Here is a 26,696-nt window from a genome sequence, read left to right on the forward strand (position 1 = left end):
AAAAGTTCTCTGCGACTACCCCCACAGCCAGCACCGTCCAGTTATTAAAGAGGCAGGTAGCCAAATTCCACTTATGACCTTTGTCCGATCAAGTTCTCTCACTCACAGCATACATCGAAGCGGGCTTCCAAAGAAATCTTAAAACCTCTGCTGCATTCATTGATTTATCAGCCGTTTACAACACTGTCTGAAGAGAAGACATGATTTGTACGGTTCTTTGTGTAATCCATGCAAATTAACAGTTTGCCTGCTTAATAACATGCTGAACGACAGAATATTCCAAGTTATCATCGAATCCGATATAAGGTCACAAAGGAAATTCAAGAATGGCCTACCACAAGGGTCGGTATTTGCGCCTCTATGTTGCAGACATGCCAGAGACAAGATCTAAAAAGCACGGCTACACCGATGACTGGGTGCTAACAACAAAATGTAGATCATTTGAAGAGTCAGAGGAGGTCCTGATGGCTGACCTGGAAAAACTGGGAAGGCACTTCCAAAGATGGTGCCTCCAATCAAATGCTAGTAAAACAAAGGTATCATGCTTCCATCTAAATAACAAGTTTTCTAGTAGGGAGATTAAAATTCTATTCAAGACTACATGGCTCTTTCACAATAAGACACCAAAGTACCTAGGTGTGACATTTAATAGGATGCTTTCATTTAAGGAGCAACTAATGAAAACTGCAGAGAAATTGAAAACGAGAAACAATATTATACATAAGCTCTGTGTCATTATGCATTGTGCACATCAGCTCTGAACCTTGTCTTCTTGACAGTGGAATATTGTGCGCCAGCGTGGCTTAACAGCCCTTATGATCACAGAAATGATGCTCAACTTAATAACACTAAGAGAGTGATTGCTGGGGTTATCAGGTTTACTCCTATCGATGGCTCCCAGTATTGAACCATATGAATGTTCTTACAAGAGAATACAAGAAGATTGTGGACCATTGAAACCTACCAATACACGAGCACATTGAGAATGCCAATCATGGTGGCCTTCAATCTAGAAAGCCATCTATCAAAACACCAATTGCTACCACAGAGGAAGAATTCAACCTGACTGACGCCTGGCATCAAGAGTGGACCACTGACGCTCCTTTGCGAGTGTGGTGAAAATCAAACTGTTAAATACATCACAGAAGTTTGCCCTAGCAGCTTTTGAAGGAACTCCTTTAGATTTCCTGATGGCAACTCCAAAATCAGTAGCTTATATTAATTTGTTAAATGTTTGTTTGTAATTTTTGACTGTATTCATAAAACATGAACAGATACTTCAGTGGCGTGTTGGCAAAGAACTTAATATGAATGATGAAGATTGTTACCAAGAGTGAACATTTTTACAGTACAAATAATCCTTTTATTATATAAATTATTTTTTTCTTCAGTTTATTTGGTTTTTTTTTTTTTTTTTTTTTTAATGTTTCATACAGTCATTTCAGTTGCATTATAGTGAACCGCCTGCTTATTGACTGACCGAACCCCTTTTAGCATCTCCTGATTCAAATATATTATTATCCCTCTTATTCATTATAAAAAATAAAAAGGTCAAAGAAGAGATTAAAATTAAGAATATGAATTCATGTTAACTGCAGATGATGCATAACACTGTATGAAGTAGTAGTATCAACTTAATGCCAAAAATAAAATAGTAAAAAATAAATAAGAAATGAAAAACCTAAATCATGGTTCAAACAAAAAGTTTTAAGCAAGTAAGGTGAAACATAAAAGTGACAAAACTGAATTCATAAATAAATCATTGGAAGTAGTGATTAATTTCCCATTATTGTAACAATTAACATAAAAAAAGTAAAATACAGGCAAATAAAATATTTTGAATGAAATATGTTAGGAAATACAAGAAGAGATTGTGTCAGTATACAAATATAAAAGAAATGGGAATGTATAAAATTAAAGAATGGCACAAGTGTTTTAGTGTACAAAGGTAAAGATCAAAAGATGGACCAAAGAGCAGAAGAGACAAAAGAAAACAATGATGAGATATTGAAACGAAAGTAGTAAATCTAGCAGAAGAATTTGGAGTTAACTGATGCACATCCAGACATAAAATTAATTTTGTAAAATGAGAAGAATGGTTTTTAAATATGGCTTTCTAGTTGTTTTTAGAATTTTTAAGATTCTAAAATGTTTTTCTTATTTATGTTTTTTTTTTATGTAACATTATTATTAAATTTTCTAACATTGTTAGCTATTAATATTATTCACTATAGTAGATCTAGGCTCTACTAAGTCCCTGATCCTAGATCAATATAAAAACTATTATAATTTCCCACATATTGTGCAACTCTGAGTTGATTTTATTTTCCCTCCATTCTCTACTTTTCATTTAATTTGATCCCTTCTTCCCGAGATAAGTACCATGAGAGTTGGAGAACTGAATCTTCTACCAGACTGGCTCCACAAGGTTTAAGTAGTAGCTAAAAAAAAAAAAAAAAAAAAAAAAAAACTTTGTCAACACTACTGGGTGACAACTCTGCCAAAAGACTTGTCTCCAGATCCTGGTGTTCAAACAAAAAACTAACTAACGACTGAAACCGTTATTGAACACATTCATTCTCTTTTATACAGGGGCTGCTGCCTTTACAATAAACATCATTAGGCTGAGATAAAGCAAATCTTTATTAATATTACTTGTACATCAGCATTTTTAGATGTATCATGCTAAGTCAAAGAAAGGGACAGATAGTGCAAAGCAACAATGCATCCCCATTTTGCTGTGAAGCACTTTATAACTTAGTAATGTGCATATTACTTAATTAATTTGAATCTTCAGAAAAAACAAAACATTTGCTTTTTTCCAAATTAACTTACACTAAGTTGGGAGTGAATAATATTGTTGTATAGTAATGGTTCATCAAGACCTTGGCTGAAATCCAGTAAAAAAATGTATCCACTTATTTAAATTAAAACTCTATAACAATGTGCTGGTTCCTTGGATTTAACAGATGTCACTGTCTCAAGAATGGATAGCCAGACTTAACAAAACTTACTCCCCAACTGTAAAAGGGCTTCCAATTTTTACAAAATAATAAGATTTCAAAATAAAATAAAAAATCTGATATGGACACCATATTACTTGTACACCTATTAAATATACAAACTTTTTTAAAATGAAAAGCACATAAAATTTTATTTCATTAATAACGTCTAATATTTTTTCATTTTCTTCTTTTTGTTATTGTATTATTATTCATCGTAAATGTTTTTTTACAATCCGAGGATAATAATTATTAATAAACCAATATATTGAAATTAAAAAAAAAAGAGATGAAGTCTGATTCGAACCGATGTGCCATTCCCAAAGATCCAATTATTTCATTAATTAAAATTTTATTTGGCTATAATTCTGGAACCAATGAAAATAAGTACTACCACTTATGATATATCTTTGAAAAGCTCTCAATGAGGGCTTATTAATGCAGTTAAAAAAATCCAATATTCAAATTTTTTTGGATTTTGGGCTTTTTTGGACATTGGTTCAGCGGATTGCAATCAAGGGAGGTGCACAACTAAATACTACAACAGTCCTAAATCCAAAATTTCAACATCCTGCGGCTAATTGTTTTTGAGTTATGCGTGATACAAACTACAGACGTCATGCCAAAACCAGTCAAAATGGATTCAGGGGTGGTAAAAATGGATATTTCTGTTGAAATCTGAAAACCAAACTTTTTGCTCTTACAATACTTCCTTGTATGTACATAAAAGTAAAAACGATACTTAAATTATGTTTTTAGTTGCTGTTTTTTTTTTAATGTTATCACCACAACACGACAAAGAACACATAATTTATTATTTATAAAAAATATATTTTGAAAAAACAATTATACATAAATTTAAATTTATATTACATATACAATAAAAATTGTAAATGTTATAATAATAATAATAATTGTATCATACAATTACATATTGTAGTATACAATTATTATATCGTTTTAATATATATCCATAAATAATCATAAAAAAAAGAAAATAAATAAAAGCTACTTATAGAGGTCAGGACAACATAGAAAAACATATATAACATGAAAGTAGAAAAAGTAGTGTTTAAAATAAACTAAATGAAAAATAGAATCATTACTATAAAAATAAAACAAATCACACTTTACACATTCTTCACTTTAAATGAAACATACTTCTAAATAGAAAAAAAATTCAAATCATTATAGGTGAAAAGTTTAATAATCTTCTTTTAACCATTATGAACACAAAATTACCAATGTTTAGGATAAAGACTTAAATCAACTGTAAATACCCTGCTAATCAGGCATTCTCCAACCTGAAAAAAAAAATATGAGCATCAGCTGAATAGCTACATTTAAAATCTAAGCTAATAATATAATAGTAAAGTTATAAAGAGGTATACAGAGAAAGAAATTGACATAAATATGACAAAAGAGAATTAGCCAAGACAAAATAAAGTCAGGCAAAAGATGCAACAGGTTCTTACCAAAGTAAAAAAAAAATAATTCAGAAAAAGTAAAACTGCAATTATAGTTAATACAAGGTTAATACGTTCAAAAGTAATAGCTGATTGGTGACAAAATGAAAACGGTTGAAAAAATGAAAAATTTATTAGTTCAAATACCTACACATTTACTTTATTTTTCTACATAATCATGTATCAAAACACTTTGATTCATTGAAGCTTTTTCAAACCCACTACATAAAATCCTGCCGCCTGGGACTGAATCCACTTTTGTAGAGATTTTCAACTATTCACTTTCCTCAAATTGCTGAGATGCAAGCCAGTTTTTGAGGTGTAGGAAGAGATGATAAGTAATGAGGATGAGATTAAGATTGTAAAGGGATGATCAAAAATCTCCCTCCGAATTTTTGAATTGTTTCTGTTGTGCATGCATTATTGTGAATAACAATTCCTGATCTCAGCATTTCCAGTCGTCCATTGATTTTGAATGGCACAACACAGATAGAAAGCGTTTCACAATAGACTTGTATTGTGATGGATGTTTCAGTTTCCATAAAATGAATCAAAAGCACACCCTTATGGTAACAAAATAAAATTGTCATGGTTTTCCTTCAAGACTGGGCTTGTTTGAATTTTTTGGCTTAGGTGAATTGGAATGCCACTGTTTGGACTGCTGTTTCGTCTCAGCATTAGATGTACAAAATCCATCTTTCATTACCAGTGACAATATGGAAAAAAAATTTGTCTTCTTCCTGGTTAAAGAGGTCGAAAAAACAGGTACAGATATCATTCTGCAATCTTTGTTAGCACCTATCAATATTTTCAGCACCCATTGTGCACAGTTTGTGATAGCCTAGAGTGTCAGTCACAATTTTCAACAATATTGTCTTTGAAATTTCTGGAAATGCTAGATAATGATTGCTAATCATAAAGCAATGATTTTCTCTCACTTTTGCATTCACATGTTCAATGAAATCATCAGTCTCGACAGTAGGCCTGCCACTTCTGTGTTCGTTGTGAATATTGAATGTCCTTCGTTAAACTCATTACAACATTGACTTACTTTTCCTTCATTCATTGTGGTAGGCCTACATGTTTCACACAATTGAATTTCAGCAGCTTTATGTCCTCTTGAATTTAGGAATCTGACACCTCGTAGAGTAATGGCTTTTATGGTTAATCGCGATGAACTTATACAAACAGCAGAGAATAAACAACATGACACATTTTCTCATTATGTATGAATATAAAAATTACCAAAATCAAAAGAATAAACTTAAATTATCTTCATATCTACAACTAAATCAGCTGTATATGAATTATTGGAGGTAAATCATAACTTCAACCAGGCCATATCTTCATTCATTCCAACCATTCTATATCCATGTTTTCTTTGAATTATGATATTGTAATACAGGAATAGAAAAAAAACTGGAAGTAAAGATGAGGAATGAAACTTGAATTTCTTAATTAATTCCACTTCCAGTCATTCTAATAATCTATGAGGTAATTTTTCACTGAGGCAATGAATCTAATTCAGACTTATGAGGGCAAATCAAAAATTATCTATACCTTCACCAAAATACATCTTCAAGGTTGTCATACTACCTTCTGTGAATGCATCCTTAAGAGTTTGTACAAGTGTGGTCAACTGGGCAAAATTTGATCCAATCGTGTCTTTTGACTTCCAGCTATTAGCATAAACATGTACACTGCTAGAAATTTGTACCAAGGAACAATGAGCAGTGATCAGATTTCTCTGGTTGGAAAGTGTGAAAGGGACTGAAATTCATTGTAGACTTTTATCATTATACAGAGACAGTTCTTTATCACGTGGTTTTTTTTTGTATATTTACAAGTTTAACAGTGGTCAGATGAGTGTGACATAAAGAGGGATCGAACTGTAAACCTTCACCACAGATGACAAGATTTAGCAAGCTTGAGAGGTGGTTCTGGCAAATAGGCAAGTTACCATCAGTGAGATAAAGTCTTCTCTGAAGTCATGGTTCTGCCCATCAAATCATTCTTGACAAGCTTGGTTTTTGTAAAGTCTGTGCACGATGAGTACCAAGACAGCTTACTGCAAAACACAAGCTCAAATGTGTTGATATCTGCCAACCCTTACTCAAATGTTTCAGTAAGAAAGGTGACACATATTTTTGAGCAGAATAGTCACCAGTGATGAAACATGGGTTCATCACTATGAGCCAGAAACAAAATGCTGGAGTATGGAGTATTACCTAGGATCTCCAACACAGAAAAAAGCCATCAGCCAACAGTTATGCTAACTATTTTTTGAGATGCAAAATGGCCTACACTTGAAAACTTCATGGAAAGGAGGACTACGATCAACAAAACACGTTATAGTGAAATGTTGGAAAACAAACTTAAGACAGCAATTCGCAACAAACGCAGATGTCTGTTGTCAAAGTGTTGTACAATGCCCCCTGTCCAGACATGGCGCACCACAACATTAAGACCATCAAATAGTTGAATTTTGAAGTACTGGAATTGCTCCCTTCAAAACAGATCTTGTTTCTTCCAACTTTCATCTGTTTGGGGCTCTCAGAGTTGCTTTGCAAGGTCGTCAATTTTTCACAAACTTAAGATATAAAAATGTATAAAACTATGTATAAAAATGATGTATATGTTGAACCCCTCCCCCCTTTGTATAAATAAATAGTAATACAAAAGTACAGATAACTTTTGACTTGCCCTCATAAAAGTTAAGTTAAATTTATACAAATATACAACTAAATTTTTTTTTCAAGATATAAATACATTATGTTAGATTACACCAGCAGTTAAAACATGCATACCAACTTTAGTAAACATCTCTTTAGCAGTTTTTGAACAAAGTGAACCACTGTTATAAAGCCTACAGATAGATAACATATAACGCTTTTACTCAACTCATTAAGATCAGCGTAAACCAAATTTTCAAAACATTTTTTCCAGATATTTTGGTATGAATACAAAGTTTCCTACATTATAAAGAAAGCATTATGCATGTATAAATGTAAATATATCTCTAGATGATACCTCAGAAGTATACCTAGAGGAATACCTATAGATGATGTCTGTAGATACTTTTATTATGTAAGTAATATACATACTACAGTGGTATCTGAACTAGAAAATGTAAAGAAGGAAATTCATCACAGGGATTTAAGCATAACAAGCAGCTAAAATCTGCAAGTAATTTGTTAAGACAGGCACTTTAAAATATTAAGTGTGAATTAAAAATATCACAAAAAATGAAATATCAGTTTTAATTCAATAAGTTTTTACACATTATATGTGACAAAGACTTTTTCCAATCAGCTAACAATCCAGAAATTTTTTTTAACATTAATTTATCACATAAATTTAAAGCTTGTATGGCGAATTTTAATCAAATTAAAAACATATTATGGAAGTTACATTATATACAATAAAATACTACTGTAAAATGTTAAAACTAGTAATTATACAACAGATGTAAATATAAAATATTGAAATGTCAACACAGTAAAGTCAATTCAAATTAAATAACTTTAACAATCTACAGACCTTAAACAACAACTCACTTCTCGAAAAATAAAGAGAACATACAAATCATATAGTAATAATACTTAATCAAAAAGCAATTTAAAAGCAAAATACAACTAATATAATTGCAATTAATACTGACATCTGGACATATTCCAATTAAGGCTTCAGCATGACTAAAGAATTCTTCTTTTAATGATATGACAATAGTTTGTAATGTATTTGTTTTGTTATGAATATATGATGCAACTTTTCCAATATTTGTATTATCCAATGCAGCATCAATCTCATCCAGTACAAAAAATGGTGCAGGCTGGAAACTACAAAAAGATATTCATGTTTATTCTTAAAATATATTCTATGGTGTCACAGAAGTAATAAGTTTATAGTACTGATCACAATATTACAACAGATTCTACCAATTAGTTACATTTACAACTATGTTATTTAATATTAAATTCCTGTATCAGTATCCTAAATTGCATGTAACACTATTTTAACATAACACTTACCTTTGTAAAAAAAAAAAAAATATATTTATAACAGAAAAACCAAAGGGAATTAAGAAAAATGAGATTTCTTTAAACTAAAATTCACCTAATAAATTTCAGTTTTTGAGATACAAAAACAAATGTAACACACACACACACATAGATTTCTTTTAACAATGATTTTATTATTATACTTCTTGTATTGTCTTATAATGTCTTGTATGTGGCATATACTGTGTGTCAGATGATTTAAATGATAGTTTCCCTTGTGAGATTGATGGTAAACTTGAATGATACAGTAATATTTTTAAATTAACAACACTCAATATACTGTTATTAGTATTGAGTGTATTGGTGTTATTAGTATAACACCACCATGTTGTTAGTTTACAACACAATCTGGTGTAATGATCCATTGATGTAACAAGTACAGCAGATATACAGACAACAATGAATGCAACTGTCTAGAGGATTCAAGAAAGTTCTATATATATATATATATATATATATATATATAGTTATATATATATAATTCAAATAATTAATTAATATATTGGACACTGTGCTAATAGAATATTAAATGAAATATAAACCACCAAAACATACAAACAGATAAGTTAAATCTTACATCAATTCCAAGAAACAATTTTTGTGGGATTCCACATCTTCAGTTGTTATTAAATTCTGCAATTATATTAAAACAAATTTATAATTTTTTAACCCTTTGAGCATAAACGTACAATCTGTCGGACGTTTCCCGTATAACCTAGAAACATCGTCAAGAACTTACGAATGTTTAGAAAATTCATGTTTAAACATAATTATCTTACAATATAGTTTATTTATTTTTGGCATCATTTAACAAAAAAAAAATTATTTTATATTATAATATATAAATATAAAGCATTTGTTTTAAATTTTATTAAAAATCATATCGATTTTTACAAACAACTATCGATGTTATGAAAGTGTTAAAACTGATCAGTGTGGCTTTGTACGTTGTTTACAATCTGTATTGTTGAGCTAGCTAATTTTTTCTTGTATTTTCATTTATTTACTACAGTGTTCATTTAATTTTTGTTTATTTACAAATGGCAGATGGTTTGTGATCACCTATTAGTGATAATATTATTCAATGCAAACTCGATTTGGAATTGAGTGATATTAAAAGTGATTTTTGTGATACAAGTAGTAGGAGTAGTAGTAGTGGTTTAACTTTTGTTGATAACACTGACGACAAAGACCTAGATTATAATCCGGAGGAACCATCTGCATCATTTTCTAGTAATATAACATTAAGACCTAGTATAAGTGAATCTGATGATAGTGAAGAAACAGAAACTTGTGTGCCTAACCTAAACAAACAAGGGCCAGATCTAGAGGTAGGCCTAAAAATCCACCTAATAAAGTAACTAAGTAAAAGTGATTCTGAAACAGATGATGGTGAATGGGATGAAATAGAGGAAGGAAAAGTCCCTGGGTTCCAACATTCATTTGATTTCAATGAGATATCTGGACCCAAATATTGTCCCCCTCATACATCTCCACCAACTGAATACTGCAATCTGCTTTTTTACTTCTGTTCTAACTGATATTTTTGTAACAGAAACTACCACTATGCAACTCATTTTTTTAATGGGAAACATACTTCACTTAGGTTGCAGTAATGAAAACAAGTCACCACACATGAATTTAAAGTTTTTTTAACCTACGTCTAAACATGGGTTTGAATAAAAAGCCAGCAATTTACCTTTATTGCTCTACATAAAATTCATAGAGCACATCCTGGTTTAATAGAAAGCTTAACATTAATAGATTTATGCTATTTTAAAATTTTTTCATTTGGTTGATGACACAATACCAAAACGTAATGACCGCAATTATGATCCTTCAAACAGATTTTAACCTCTAAGTGATAACATTAACACAGTTTCCAAATTTTATTACATACCACACATACATTTCAGCAGATGAAAGTCTAGTTGGATCCAAACATTACAATGAACTTTTATAATACTTGCTTAATAAGCATCACCATAAAAGGGATATTAAGTTGTGGATGATATGTGACTCAATTTCAACTTACTGCTTTTTTTAGAGGTACTAAAAACAATGAAAGAGATCAAGTAAAAGGTAAGGGTCTTGCATATGTTGTTGTTTGGTTACTTGAGGTAGGTAAATTTGAATAAAGGTTACCACTTATTTGTTAAAAATTTTCTTACATCTTTAAAACTTGCTCAAGATCTTTATGACAAATGTACATTTTTAACCAGAAAACTTAGAAAAAACAGAAAAGGGTTTCCAAGTTAATACTCTGAAAATAGAAAAACTACCAGGAAAAAAGGAGAGAAATTTCCGTGTGCAGTGCAGCTGCTATAAAAGCAGGAGGCACAAGAAAAAAGTCAAGATCTGTGTGTATAAAGTGCAAATTTTTGTGTTAAAATATATTTTTCTTCTTTTTATTTATTTTTATATTACTTAAATATTTTTATTTAATAAGTTCTGTTTACTTTTCCCAAATTTTTTTCATGTGTGTGTGTGTGTGTGTGTGTGTGTGTGTGTGTGTGTGTGTGTGTGTGTGTGTGTGAAAAAGGTGCAGATTACAGCTATAGGATTAAAAACAGAAATAAGGATTTTTTTTGCATATTTCAGAAGGACCAAATTTCAGTGGATCAAAAAATTTCAAGATAAATTTTTTAAAATATTTTTTACTATAAAAATGTGTAATGCTAGCAAATTAGTCAGTATTGATTACAGTGTAAAAGAGCACTTACTATCTTACTTAAAAAACAAACAAAAAAAATTATTAAATGTCATTTATTAAAACAGATTTTATGCATGTTTTAGTAAATGAGTGCAAAATATGGATAATTGGCGTGATGTTTTAGGGCAAAATTTGTGAATAATTCATGATGCTTAAAGGGTTAATTTGTTAAAATTGTTTTCTTTTTTGAAAATTATTATGGATGTATATGCAAATTCCCCTGTCCAGTACTGTATGTACATTTTTGTTTTCTGATATATATAATGTCACCATATTTAAATATTGCATCATTTCAGTACTGGACAGTAGAATTTGCATATTTGTCCATAATAAATTTCAAAATCTTCAAAAAAGAAAACAACTTTGATAAATTAATAAATTAAAAATAATTATGTTTTTATGTAATTATAGAATTACATAGAATTATAGAATTAATTGTTTTACAATTGATTCTAAAACAATATAATAATGAAAACTGAAGTTTTCATTATAACAGAGTAATGTAATAAAACATTACACCATCTACATGGTTTATTTTAGTATTTTTATTTTTTATTTTTTTAATAAGCAGTTCATTAAATGAATTCAATCATGACTGAGGATGTAGGATTCCACGAAAGTATTATCATGATAAAATTAAGGTAAGGTATGTCTTATCTCAATATTCTGTGCTAGGTTGTTTATGTTAATAGATTTTAAAATATAATTTAACAATACAGAGGAATAATATGAATCTTAAAAGGATTAATTTCAATAAAATTATATATATATTATAACAAAACAATATAAGTGTAATGAAGAATATAGAATGAAATCTAATAATCAATACAGAATAAAACATACACTTAAAAAGTATAAAGAAATAAGGCACTAATTTAAGAAAAAAATTAATTTGTTTGACAAATAAATTAACTTTCAACAATAAAAAAATACTAACAAGATTTCAAGATTTTAAAAAACTCAAAATTTAATTCCATCAGCAAAGTACTTATTACTATTATATCAGCTATGTAGTTAGTTAACAGACAATTAAGCTTACTTAATAACTTACCTATGAATAGCAAATAAAAGTGCCAGTGCAGCAACAGTCTTTTCCCCTCCTGATAAATTAGACATAGGTTGAAAACGTTTTCCAGGAGCAACACAATTATAATTTATACCGTCAAGATATGGTTCTTCTGGATTTTCTGGTCCAAGAAATGCTTGTGCAGATTGATTTTTAGCTAGAGACTGAAGAGGAAAGAATTATTAAAAATTTTGATAGACATGAAAGTAATAAATAAGATTGCAGAATGGTAAAATACATCTTTAACTTAAATACAACAGAATTCTGTAACAAATCCATTAAGTTGAATAAACTGTTTAAAGGAAAACCTGACAAAGGGAACAGATATTACATTATGAGGAGAAATATTTGCAGAATAACATGAGATTTGTGAACTGCAGTCTAACCCAATGACTAGGAAATAAAAGGAAAGGATGTTGGTAATATGAACATGCATCAATTTGCTTATAACATACTGTAGACTATATGTAAACATATGTTCCATGTATTTTTTGTAAAAATGAGGAAACAACAATGTTTGAATCATTTCAATAAACAATTGTGGGAGTTTGTCTTTGGAATTGGTAAAGCATTTTTCAGACATTAAATCAAGGTAATCATCAAAAATTTGAAATATTGACATTACTGAACCACTCTGAAAAAATTAATGAGACAATTTTGATAATCATAAAACAAGAAATAAAATTTATCATTATAAGTTTTTTAAAAATATTTTTCACAATTTAGATGTTATACTTTTTCAGAGTTCTCATCAATCTTTTTTTTTTTTATGGTGTACTAATCAATGATACTTACCGAACAAACACGAATGAATTCTTCCTATTTTCATGTATTTACAACTTCAGCTTATATTAAAAGATTAACAAAAATAAAACAATAATTGTATTGTTTTGATAAAAATTAAAATAATTTAATAAACAGAAGATCCCTACGACAGCCCAACTAGCCAATCAATGGTTATAACAATTATTACAACTTCCAATATTTCTAGAATTACAGTAGATAATATGAAGAGTTTTAAGTAAAGAAAGTCATTTTTCTTTGAAAGTAACTAAGTAGTAGAGCTTTGTAAATCGGATTAAGCTGGTCTATAAAAATAAATTATAATATTAAAAATTTATACCTTATAAATATTATCAATTTCATTAGCAACATGTTCAAAACATGTCATAAATTTATCATGTCTTTCTATTTTAACTCTTTCAAATGCTTGTTTTGCTCTTTTAGCACGTCTACGAGCCGCTTCAAATTCTTCATTTGTTTCTTGTAATTTTTCTCTAGCCATTTCTAATTTTTGTATAGCCTGAAAAATAAATTACAAGTATAATATAAACATAAAAAATAACAGTAATCTGAGAAATACATTGTGAATCACAAGTATTTCAACCTTCAATTAAAAGTTGAATGGAGTGGAAAATTAACCTTTAAGATTAGCGTAGCTGTGCAAGTAAGTACTAAACAACCTTGTAAAAAAGTAAAACATAATGATAACAATAATACCAATGGCATGTATCCTTTAAATCAACTAATAGGAATTGTTAATAAACACTCAACTATGTTGTTCATTCTTGATAATTACTTTAGATCACACTCATTTTAGGGAAACTGGTCTAACATGGATGAACAAAAAATGATCCCACCAACTTACAGTTCTAATGATGAATTACAAGAAATATCACAAATCTTTATAAACTTACAAAATCAATGCAAAGACTGTCTCAACATACTGGAATTTTGTTTTGATGTGTTCATCAAGACAAAAAAAAGAAGATTTTTGGCCACATATTTATGTTGTGCACAAATGTTAAGAAGCTGATTAGGAAAAAAACATTTACTATTATTGTCGATGAATTATTCAGTTTGTTCAACATTTTTCGAGTCTTGATTTCTTTTAAGAAGAAGCCTGATTTTATCGCACTAGTTTTGTAAACAGCCCAGACTAATGGATGTAGATCCAAACCCGTGTGTAATCTACAAACTACATTATATTTATAAAGGTAGGAGAATTTAGTCTATTCTCTTTCTCAGTTGTACACCAACTTTTTCATATAAACAATAATAACTAAATGTTATCAGTATATTATGATTCTGTTTACAATACTGCTAGAAGATGAAGACTGCTGACTAAGAAGGATAGTACAATAGCAGAATAACAATACTAATAATAATACAACAGCAAACAATTTAATACTGCATAATTTCTTTAGAGAAAATAATTTCTAATTGACTACCATTACCTAAATCAGAAAACTTACTTACCTCCTTGGATTATTTCTTTAGGTTTAGTTAAAAAAAAAGTAGAAAAATAACCCTTTTATTCACTCTAACTCAAACAGAACACTGAAAATGAAACATCCTACATCAGTACAAGAACTATTAAAACAGAAGCAACTAATTTGAAGAAACATTAATTCCTCGTAGTTTTAGGTGGACATTTTGAGTACTTTCTGTTAAAAAAAAGAAGATCTCTCACAATATAATATAGATTATTCTGAATATGAGTTGCTTAAATTTTTATTGGTATGTTATCCTACAGATTTAAAAAATAAATTAACTAATAAATAAATGAAAAGAATTTAAAAAATACTTCACTGATTAAGACAGCATCAAAAATCTGTCTAAAAATTGATATTTTAATAATGTTCCTGAAACAGTAATAAAGATTTATTTATAATAACTGGATTTCCTTTTTTTATTTCTATAATTTGCATTCATTACAGCAACCAGTTATTGCTCATTAATTGTTACTAATTTACAAATTAAGATGTTAAAATCATCTGTCATTTGTATCTTATAATATGCCCCAATAATCTTCATTAGATTAATTAAAAAAAAAAATTGCCTAATGATAATATTTATTCAAGTAATACATAATTTCATTAAAATTTTCATGATGACTGCACGCAATTAGTTAAGTTCTGCCAAATAACTGTCCAAAGCATATAAAAATAGTCTGTACTATGGAAAAAACACATAATTTTTTTTAAAGATAGATTCTTAAGACTGAAAGCCAAAGAATATTGTAAGGACTAAATAATTTTAGTTTTTTTTTTTTAACACTTGAAAATGAAAGATAAATAAATGTATAATACCTACATTATTGAGGAACATTTAAAATTTTTTCAATGTTTTGTTACACCTCCTCATAGTTATCAGATTTATATATCCATTTTATTTATATTGTACAATTTTACACACATGACTAAATAGGTGTCTACTAATTTCCAGTAATAATTTCAAACATTTTTTATAAAAAGTTACAGTGTTTTACTAGAATACATTTTGATTATCTATACTTAATTACACTAAAACGATTTTAATAAAAATTTTAAATAATTAGATTATAGTTTATTATAACAGTCATAATTATTTTTATCATATTATACTTTTTTTATTTAAATAAGTATTTTTCAGCACAATATTTTTACAGAACCCATAATGTATATTTTTTTTAAATCTATTTTTCAAGCATTCTATCTGGCTCTCACTTGATAAGCTGAAAATTAATTTGGTTTTTCAACTTGAGAAAATGTCATACATACACTGTCAGTAATTTATTTTCAAATCATTATCTACTTTGCATTGCCTATCAAACTGAAAAGAATAGTTTAATCGTTTCATGAAATTAGTGTGGAACCATTCTTAAATTACAGGGCTACAAACAAACATACCTCCCAGAATACATTATTCTCCTCTTGATATAATCTTAAGAAATTAATTATTAAAAAAAAATATCTTCTCTATAAAATAAACATTAAAATGATTAATTTTAATACCTTCATATTCGGAGCTTGTATTTTTTGTAAAGTTAATGACTGGTCATTAATAGCTTTTGCTAATTTATCACCAACTTTTTTCACTTCATCTTCTTCATAATCTTTTAAGTTATCACCTAATTGTGAATAATCAATTGTGATCCTGGAAACAACAAAAAATATTTATTTTATGTTAGTTTATGGCATAACTTTACCAATCAATTTGATTAATAACTAGCCTCCATCATAATAAAAAATCATGAATGTCATTCCCAAACAGTTTTTTGTTTACCTATGAAATTTCATTTCATTTTGTTACTAAAATTTGTCTTAAAAAAAGGTTTAAGAAAAGCTAAAGAAATATACAATTACTTAAATGTAACATAAATTTACATTCAAGCAAAAAAATTCTCATGCTCCATTAAATGGACTAATAACTAACCTTTTCTCATTACATTTTCCTGATTGGGCTTTTTCAATTGCCAGCTATTTTCCAATAGTTGTTTGAGTCTAGAATGGTTATCTTTAAGAACTAAAATATGTGGTATATTATGGTATTTAGCAGACAAATTAAGTCCTAATATAAGGGTAGGGAGTTATATTATGGATTTAATAAATAACACTGATGTAATATAATAATTTCATTTTAAGAAATCCATAGTCAATCACTTTCTTTCTTAATTTCCTGTAAATTAAGGCTTGTAAATTTCCACTGCATGACACAAATTTTTAACATGTTTGCAGAAACAATGATTTTGTCTTTACAAAAAAGTAATTTTATGAATAGCCGGAAGCAATTAATCACTTATGGATTATCAATAGTTTACTGTAGAATGAGACTTATACATCTAAAACTTCTGTGTCATATCTTCTTCTTCTTCTTTTGCTTAGCATTTGTCCAAATATGTTGGCGGGGTCTGCTTGGTGGCTACAATGATGACATTTGGTACAGTTGTGAGCCATGTCAGAATGCAGCCAGTCGATCTTCATGTCTGCGTAAAGTGTATCGATCCAGTGTTGCTTTGGGCAACCCTTTGGTTGCTTGCCATCAATGGTCAGCAGTCTTGGCAAGAGTCAACATCAGTATGTAGACATGGTCGAACCAACTCGATCAGCTCTTGCTTAGCTTGTCAATGATGGGTGCAATGCCAAACTTATTTCATCAGTCAATGTTGCCCTGACGTGATTGAAATGTGTCAAGCTGGACCATCAGTGTATTTATTTGTATTATATCTCATATAAAGCAGAAGCAAACTTAGGCCGAATAAAGAGAACCGGTAGAAAACCTTGGGTTTCAGATGATATATTGCAGCTGATGGATGAACGTAGAAAATATAAGAATGCTAGTGATGAAGAAAGTAAAAGGAACTATCGGAAATTAAGAAATGCTATAAACAGGAAGTGCAAACTGGCGAAAGAAGAGTGGATTAAAGAAAAGTGTTCAGAAGTGGAAAGAGAAATGAACATTGGTAAAATAGACGGAGCATACAGGAAAGTTAAGGAAAATTTTGGGGTACATAAATTAAAATCTAATAATGTATTAAACAAAGATGGTACACCAATATATAATACGAAAGGTAAAGTCGATAGATGGGTGGAATATATTGCAGAGTTGCGGAGGAAATGAATTAGAAAATGGTGTTATAGAGGAAGAAGAGGAAGTTGAGGAGGATGAAATGGGAGAAACAATACTGAGATCTGAATTTAAGAGAGCATTAAAAGATTTAAATGGCAGAAAGGCTCCTGGAATAGACGGAATACCTGTAGAATTACTGCGCAGTGCAGGTGAGGAAGCGATTGATCGATTATACAAACTGGTGTGTAATATTTATGAAAATGGGGAATTTCCATCAGACTTAAAAAAAAGTGTTATAGTTATGATACCAAAGAAAGCAGGGGCAGATAAATGTGAAGAATACAGAACAATTAGTTTAACTAGTCATGCATCAAAAATCTTAACTAGAATTTTATACAGAAGAATTGAGAGGAGAGTGGAAGAAGTGTTAGGAGAAGACCAATTTGGTTTCAGGAAAAGTATAGGGACAAGGGAAGCAATTTTAGGCCTCAGATTAATAGTAGAAGGAAGATTAAAGAAAAACAAACCAACATACTTGGCGTTTATAGACCTAGAAAAGGCTTTCGATAACGTAGACTGGAATAAAATGTTCAGCATTTTAAAAAAATTAGGGTTCAAATACAGAGATAGAAGAACAATTGCTAACATGTACAGGAACCAAACAGCAACAATAACAATTGAAGAACATAAGAAAGAAGCCCTAATAAGAAAGGGAGTCCGAAAAGGATGTTCCCTATCTCCGTTACTTTTTAACCTTTACATGGAACTAGCAGTTAATGATGTTAAAGAACAATTTAGATTCGGAGTAACAGTACAAGGTGAAAAGATAAAGATGCTACGATTTGCTGATGATATAGTAATTCTAGCCGAGAGTAAAAAGGATTTAGAAGAAACAATGAGCGGCATAGATGAAGTCCTACGCAAGAACTATCGCATGAAAATAAACAAGAACAAAACAAAAGTAATGAAATGTAGTAGAAATAACAAAGATGGACCGCTGAATGTGAAAATAGGAGGAGAAAAGATTATGGAGGTAGAAGAATTTTGTTATTTGGGAAGTAAAATTACTAAAGATGGACGAAGCAGAAGGGATATAAAATGCCGAATAGCACATGCTAAACGAGCCTTCAGTAAGAAATATAATTTGTTTACATCAAAAATTAATTTAAATGTCAGGAAAAGATTTTTGAAAGTGTATGTTTGGAGTGTCGCTTTATATGGAAGTGAAACTTGGACAATCGGAGTATCTGAGAAGAAAAGATTAGAAGCTTTTGAAATGTGGTGCTATAAGAGAATGTTAAAAATCAGATGGGTGGATAAAGTGACAAATGAAGAGGTATTGCGGCAAATAGATGAAGAAAGAAGCATTTGGAAAAATATAGTTAAAAGAAGAGACAGACTTATAGGCCACATACTAAGGCATCCTGGAATAGTCGCTTTAATATTGGAAGGACAGGTAGAAGGGAAAAATTGTGTAGGCAGGCCACCTTTGGAGTATGTAAAACAAATTGTTAGGGATGTAGGGTGTAGAGGGTATACTGAAATGAAACGACTAGCACTAGATAGGGAATCTTGGAGAGCTGCATCAAACCAGTCAAATGACTGAAGACAAAAAAAAAAAAAAATCTCATATAACAGTTTCAGAGTGTGATCAGCCCTAGAAAACTAAAAACATGGGTACAGAATCTGCATATATATAGATCCTAACCTATCGGGTTGGTCTAGTGGTGAACGCGTCTTCGCAAATCAGCTGATTTGGAAGTCGAGATTTCCAGCGTTCAAGTCCTAGTAAAGTCAGTTATTTTTGCATGGATTTGAATACTAGATCATGGTGTTCTTTGGTGGTTGGGTTTCAATTAACCACACATCTCAGGAATGGTCGAACTAAGACTATACAAGACTACACTTCATTTACACTCATACATATCATCCTCTGAACGGTAATTACTGTTGGCTAAACAGGAAAAAGAAAAGATGTACAGCTGCTACAGAAGCTAATTATCAATTTTTACCTATAGAGGTGATAGCATACAAAGAACATACCGGCTCTCTCTATCATATATCTGTTGTGTCTGCGTGTTGCTATTATCCATAGAAGAATCTAATGTAGCAGATTCTTGAGCGATGTCTTCCATATTACCCCTCAACATCGGAATAGCAATATCTTCCATCTAGTGAAAAATCAACAAAATAAGTTTATTTAATATAAAATTTAAAATCCATAATAAATAAATTATTACTAATAATCCATTCATTATATATCTACAAATAAAGCTTTTATAAAACTTTGTCAAAATTGAACAGGATTAAAATTAATGCAAATAAAATAACTATAAAACACTAGCAACCAAACTGAAAAAAAATTTCTTTAAGTTTATCATTAAAATATTAGTGGTATATAATCATATGTTTGGTCATTTTTTAACATTAGTCTGTTATTGGAATACTTTTGATGTAACTAATAATTTTTGAGACTATTAAGCTTGTTTGTGAACAAAAAAAAAATAAAGAAACCCATCAATCATTTATAAGTTATTCATCTTGTACAAAAATTTATTGATATTTATTCAACAGATATTTTTGTGTATTATACATTGCAAATTCAAATTGGGACTCCACAGTCAGTCAATCTTAATTTAATTTAAGGGTTAGGATTTTTTTTTTTGCGACTACATTTTAATTACCAAGCCTTAATATATTTTAAAATGCAGAACCAGAGAAGAAATTACTTCACTCTCTTTAAGATCTAAACTATTCAATTAATCATTGTCCATTTCTTGTCAACACCGCAACTCGTTTTTTATTTATTTGGTTTTCTGGGCGAAAAACGCTTTGGCGTTATCATTGCCCAAACATGATGTATGTGTTTTTCAAATTAAGTCAAAAAAAAATCCACATTTAAAAAAACCGTCCAGAAAACAAAACATGAACATAAATACAAAAACAATAGAATAAAAAAATTAAAACAAAATGAAAACTTAAAGCAGAAATTTAAAAACAAAAATATTATAATAAAGACAAAACATAACTCATTATGAATACTAGAACAGATCCTGCTATAATGGACTAAGTGGTTTCTAGAAAGTGGTTGTAGTTCAAAACTTTGGTGTTTTTGATATATTGCTACAAACTTGGCTATAGAAAACCCTCTTTTAATGGCCTTATTTAGTTTCATACATATACAGGGTCTTTTGTGGCATTAAAATTTAATCATTTTTTCTTCATAGGCTATATACACTTGTGATAACATTAACTTCCAGTACAGTTCTGCTTTAATGACATTAAAAAATAAGCTTACAAATAAAATCAGCCTTCCTGCTTTACTTAAGTAAAATGTTAGAATAACCCTGAGCATATGTGTAACAATTCATCTGATTATTAATCAAACTGCCCTTTGCTGAGATCGAACACTACTTCAATGTTTCCTAATTCAATTACAGCCGAATCATTATATTTTTTGGATATTTCATTTACTTTCACATCTTAAATTTTAAAATTCCACATTTTTCTTCTATTATAGTAGATTATTCTAATAATCCATTCATTATATATCTACAAATAAAGCTTTTATAAAACTTTGTCAAAATTGAACAGGATTAAAATTAATGCAAATAAAATAACTATAAAACACTAGCAACCAAACTGAAAAAAAATTTCTTTAAGTTTATCATTAAAATATTAGTGGTATATAATCATATGTTTGGTCATTTTTTAACATTAGTCTGTTATTGGAATACTTTTGATGTAACTAATAATTTTTGAGACTATTAAGCTTGTTTGTGAACAAAAAAAAAATAAAGAAACCCATCAATCATTTATAAGTTATTCATCTTGTACAAAAATTTATTGATATTTATTCAACAGATATTTTTGTGTATTATACATTGCAAATTCAAATTGGGACTCCACAGTCAGTCAATCTTAATTTAATTTAAGGGTTAGGATTTTTTTTTTTGCGACTACATTTTAATTACCAAGCCTTAATATATTTTAAAATGCAGAACCAGAGAAGAAATTACTTCACTCTCTTTAAGATCTAAACTATTCAATTAATCATTGTCCATTTCTTGTCAACACCGCAACTCGTTTTTTATTTATTTGGTTTTCTGGGCGAAAAACGCTTTGGCGTTATCATTGCCCAAACATGATGTATGTGTTTTTCAAATTAAGTCAAAAAAAAATCCACATTTAAAAAAACCGTCCAGAAAACAAAACATGAACATAAATACAAAAACAATAGAATAAAAAAATTAAAACAAAATGAAAACTTAAAGCAGAAATTTAAAAACAAAAATATTATAATAAAGACAAAACATAACTCATTATGAATACTAGAACAGATCCTGCTATAATGGACTAAGTGGTTTCTAGAAAGTGGTTGTAGTTCAAAACTTTGGTGTTTTTGATATATTGCTACAAACTTGGCTATAGAAAACCCTCTTTTAATGGCCTTATTTAGTTTCATACATATACAGGGTCTTTTGTGGCATTAAAATTTAATCATTTTTTCTTCATAGGCTATATACACTTGTGATAACATTAACTTCCAGTACAGTTCTGCTTTAATGACATTAAAAAATAAGCTTACAAATAAAATCAGCCTTCCTGCTTTACTTAAGTAAAATGTTAGAATAACCCTGAGCATATGTGTAACAATTCATCTGATTATTAATCAAACTGCCCTTTGCTGAGATCGAACACTACTTCAATGTTTCCTAATTCAATTACAGCCGAATCATTATATTTTTTGGATATTTCATTTACTTTCACATCTTAAATTTTAAAATTCCACATTTTTCTTCTATTATAGTAGCAACTTAATCAACTCTATAAAGTAATATAAAAACATAAAATAATAACAACACATGCAAATTACCACAAACATACATCCACAAAAATCTTTGGTCGACACAATAGAGCAAATATTGTATACACAGTTTACTAAGAATGCAGGGCAACATATGAAAACTTATATCTTAAAATCTTTAAAGGCAAAAAAACAATAAAGTGTAATTTTTATGTTATGTAAAGTTAAGTCTGCACACAAAACAGAGGTTAGTTTGTATGATCAAACACTGCTATAGTAACATTTTTAAAACGCTGGCGTAGGTATATCACAATACCTATTGCATTACAGGTTAGAACCCTAAATATTATTTAGATATTTTGTGACATAGGTATATCACAATATCAACTTTGTAACTTCTAGTAACAGGAATATTAAGAAATAAAACAGATTTGGATTTTTATGGTTGCAATTTTAAGCACACTGTAACCATAAAAAAAATCAGTAGTTGTTGCTTCCAGTCTGAAAGAAGGGCAAATTTTAACTGAAGAGAGATAATAAAAATAATGTGCTGTTCTATTACAAAGATACAAATAGGCAGTACTAAATATCACATTTCTCTGAAGTCATTACTTTTAATAAATTATGGAGATCATTTTAGTAAGTGAATAAAAAAAACTAGGTCTACTACATTAATAATCCAGAAAATATTTTTGTTCAAATATATCTGTTCGCTAAACATAGTCTACACAAATTAAAACCAACATGTCAGATCACAATTTTCGATAAACTTCATAGTTTAAAAATTAGCTGCACAAAAAATGTTTTTAATGACAAAACAGAGATTCAGGTAGAGAATTAGTTATCCTCAATTGTGTCAGGAGTTAAAGAGAAAGAAAACATATCAAATTATTATCTACTTTCATCTTGATTCAATACAGAAATTTAAAAAAAAAATAGACGATATACAACAGACAACTACAATATAAATGTATTAAGACTACAATTAAAGACTATTACATTATAAAAATAAATCAAAATAAAACATATAGCGCAAATAAATTTTAAAATAAGATGCCAAATTTAAATGAAAATAAATAGTCAGTAATTAATTTTCAAACCTTGCAATGTTTTAAAATACTATGTCTTTCAGCCTTTCTCATTTCTAATTTAGTTTCAAGATTGGATACTTGTTTTTGTAGGGCTTGAATATCCTTTGCAATAGAACCAACTTCTCTTCTGGCCTAAAAAAAAATTATGAAAATTAACTAACACAATTATGTATTAATAAGAAAAATACAAAACAGTAATCTGATACATAAGCAAAATTAACTACCACAGATAAATATAAAAATAATATTGTTAATAGTAAATTATAATGACTAAAAGAAAAATGTAATTTTTGCTTCAAATATTTTTCAATCATCTTGCTAACCAAAAGCAGTTCAATTTATCATGTTCCTAAGTCATAAAGATGAAACACCAGGAACAAACACTGAAATACTTTCTCAATATCTGAAATATCTTTAAATCATATAATTTTTTTTTTATTACTACTAAAAGAAACATAACTTCCAATACCTTTCCAATATGTTCTTCCATAGCATCTACATCATTCTTTTTTGTAAGACGTTCTGATTTTAATCGATCAAGTTCACGCATATCCTTATCAATCTCAGTCATTTGCTTATGCTTAGCCTGATTTGCACGTTCCAATTCATCTTCATCATCACATACAGCGCGCTCCCAACGTAATACATTATCTGTAATAAAATAAAATCTACATCAACCGATGTTCTAGCATCTGTCTTAAAACAATATGACTGCTATCGCCAAAGTTGTAGTGGACTATTAAACTTATCGATAAGTTTTTAATTATCAACTCATTGATATAGTCATAATAATCTCATAATTTTGCCTATATTTGTTTAGTACACAGAACCAACAACTCATGCCTGCTCTTCCAGCTTAGAACCCTAAGAAACTTTAGTAATATTTGAAAAGATACATCCAGAAAGCTATTTTACAGCCTAAATCTAATGGTACCTAGTTATAAACCAAATTTTCTTACTCAATTTATTACAAAACATTTGGAAAAATATTCATTACAATTTTTTAAAATTAACTTTGTTCTTATTTTTTCTGAAAACATTATTATTATTCACTCAACTTTTACTTATAAACTAAGTGCATATGACCACTACTGTGTGAGCATATACATACATGTATACGTTGACTGAAATTTAAACCACCAAAACACAGTAAACAGATAAGTTAAACTTACCATATTAATTCCAAGAATCAATACTTGCAGAATCCTGCATCTTCTGTTGGTATTTAATTCTATAATTACATTAAAATAAACTGTTTTTGTAATTTGTGAATTTCAGATTTGTCGAAAATGTTACCGTTTTATAAATTTTGATGTTATTATGGACAAATATGCAAATTCTGTTGTCCAGTCCTGGAATGATGCAATATTTAAAATATTGTATTTCCCTTTGTTGTAATGCCATTATTGCCAACTGTTAGATTGTATTTTATTTATGATTTTAATTACATTATCTTCGAATGTGATTTGGTGGTTCATCAATTTACATTTTTGTTTATATTCATAAATATAATATTTCTCTAGTACATTCATATTTTATCATTATTACAAACTTCCAAAATCTCGTAACTACATTTGCAATCATTAATACTATGTTCGCATTCTAACAAATGGTCGGCTATATTAGATATACCTCTTTTTGTTTTAGTAAGCTGTGTAATATTCTGTAAATATTTTGTTTAAGTGATCTACTGATTTTACAAATAAAATATTATTACACTCATTGAATTTAATTTTATATATTTCTCTTAAATCCACTCTATTAATAGAGAGGATAGCATATAGGATATACATTGGTACACCTAACAATCATTTAAAAAAGATTTACAGAACATTACACACTTACAAAAACAAAAAAAAGATATAGCTAATGTAGCTGATCATTTCTTAGAATGAAACCATAGTATTACTGATTGCAAAAATATAAAGAGATTTTGGAACTTTGTAATAATGATAAAAAATGAATATACTTGAGAAATATTACATTTATAAATACAAACAAAATCACAAATTGATGAACCAAGTCACATTTGAATATGATTATTTAATTAAAAACATAATAAAATGCAATCTAATAGTTGGCAGTAATGACATTAGAACAAAGGAAAATAAGTTATAATATTATATCATTCCAGTACTGGACAGAAGAATTTGCATATACATCCATAACTTCAAATTTAAAAAACAGTTTATTTTACTGTAATTATAGAATTAAATACAAACTGAAGCTGTGGGATCCCATGAAAATAGACTCTTGTACTTAATATGGTAAGTTTAACTTCTATTTATTGTGTTTTGGTGGTTAAAATTTCATTTTATTAGCACAGTCGTCAAATATATACATATATAAAATTCTATTATACAGGGTTCCCACCAAATTTTAAGATTCGTTTTTCCTGACCAATTTAGTAAAGATTTCCTGATTCTCACAATGTTGTTTACTCTGCAAAATAAATACGTTTTATTTTTTTGCAGCCTCCACCATCCCTATAGCTGCCCAACTCATGCCTTTTCTTTACTATTATATTCATTTTTCAAGTTTATTTTTTAATGAATTTTTAGAGAATACATTTAAAATTAGGCTATTTTGTGATATATTGTTTTGGTAAATTACACAGGGCAACTTTTTTTCAATATCTTTAGGTTCCTAATGGTTTGAGCGGCTATCTGTTCTTCTTCTGCCAAGGTTGTAGCTCTCAACCTTTTCCTTTTTTCCTTCATTTTAATTTCTGCTTGCATTTTTCTTTTCAGGGCTCTGTTCTGTTCTTCTTGAGAGAAGTTTTTTCTTTTTTTACAAGATATTCTTTCATATAGTCTTCTAGAACTTCTCACTGCAGTGAGCATTTTTTTTTTGTAATGAAAACATTCTCCTTGCCCCCAGCATCTACAATTGCATCAAAAACCTTTTGTTGATAAATTATTGTTTCTTTGAGATTTGTTAATGGAAAAGCCACCTTCAACTATTGTGTTTCTATGTGAAAAAATTAGGCATACTTTCACTATTTCCCACAGGTCCATATATTTTGAATTTTTCGCTAAAACAGATGAAAAAAAGTTATTCAACTTCCTCATATCTTTCCATTCTTTACTGTCGTCATCTTCAGTATCTGGTGAAAATATTTTGAACTCGCGACTCAGAGCTCCTTTAGCATCCATGCAT

At 29.1% G+C, this 26,696-nt stretch overlaps 1 protein-coding gene across 1 annotated transcript in view; it reads right to left on the bottom strand.

Moving 5' to 3' along the window:
- Nucleotides 1–3,958: 3,958 nt before the first annotated feature.
- Nucleotides 3,959–26,696, bottom strand: part of LOC142329749 (structural maintenance of chromosomes protein 1A-like) — an 86,485-nt gene continuing 63,747 nt past the window's right edge. The window contains exons 18-25 of the mRNA XM_075374503.1: nucleotides 24,007–24,188; nucleotides 23,547–23,669; nucleotides 19,683–19,810; nucleotides 16,085–16,226; nucleotides 13,432–13,611; nucleotides 12,294–12,472; nucleotides 8,130–8,307; nucleotides 3,959–4,306 (exon numbers count right to left, since the gene is read on the bottom strand). Coding sequence (XP_075230618.1) covers nucleotides 4,241–4,306; nucleotides 8,130–8,307; nucleotides 12,294–12,472; nucleotides 13,432–13,611; nucleotides 16,085–16,226; nucleotides 19,683–19,810; nucleotides 23,547–23,669; nucleotides 24,007–24,188 — 1,178 coding nt within the window. The 3' untranslated portion in view covers nucleotides 3,959–4,240. The remainder of the gene's footprint in view (nucleotides 4,307–8,129; nucleotides 8,308–12,293; nucleotides 12,473–13,431; nucleotides 13,612–16,084; nucleotides 16,227–19,682; nucleotides 19,811–23,546; nucleotides 23,670–24,006; nucleotides 24,189–26,696) is intronic.

Source organism: Lycorma delicatula, chromosome 9, assembly GCF_047948215.1.
Source record: "Lycorma delicatula isolate Av1 chromosome 9, ASM4794821v1, whole genome shotgun sequence".
In the NCBI taxonomy this organism is placed as follows: Eukaryota; Metazoa; Arthropoda; class Insecta; order Hemiptera; family Fulgoridae; genus Lycorma; species Lycorma delicatula.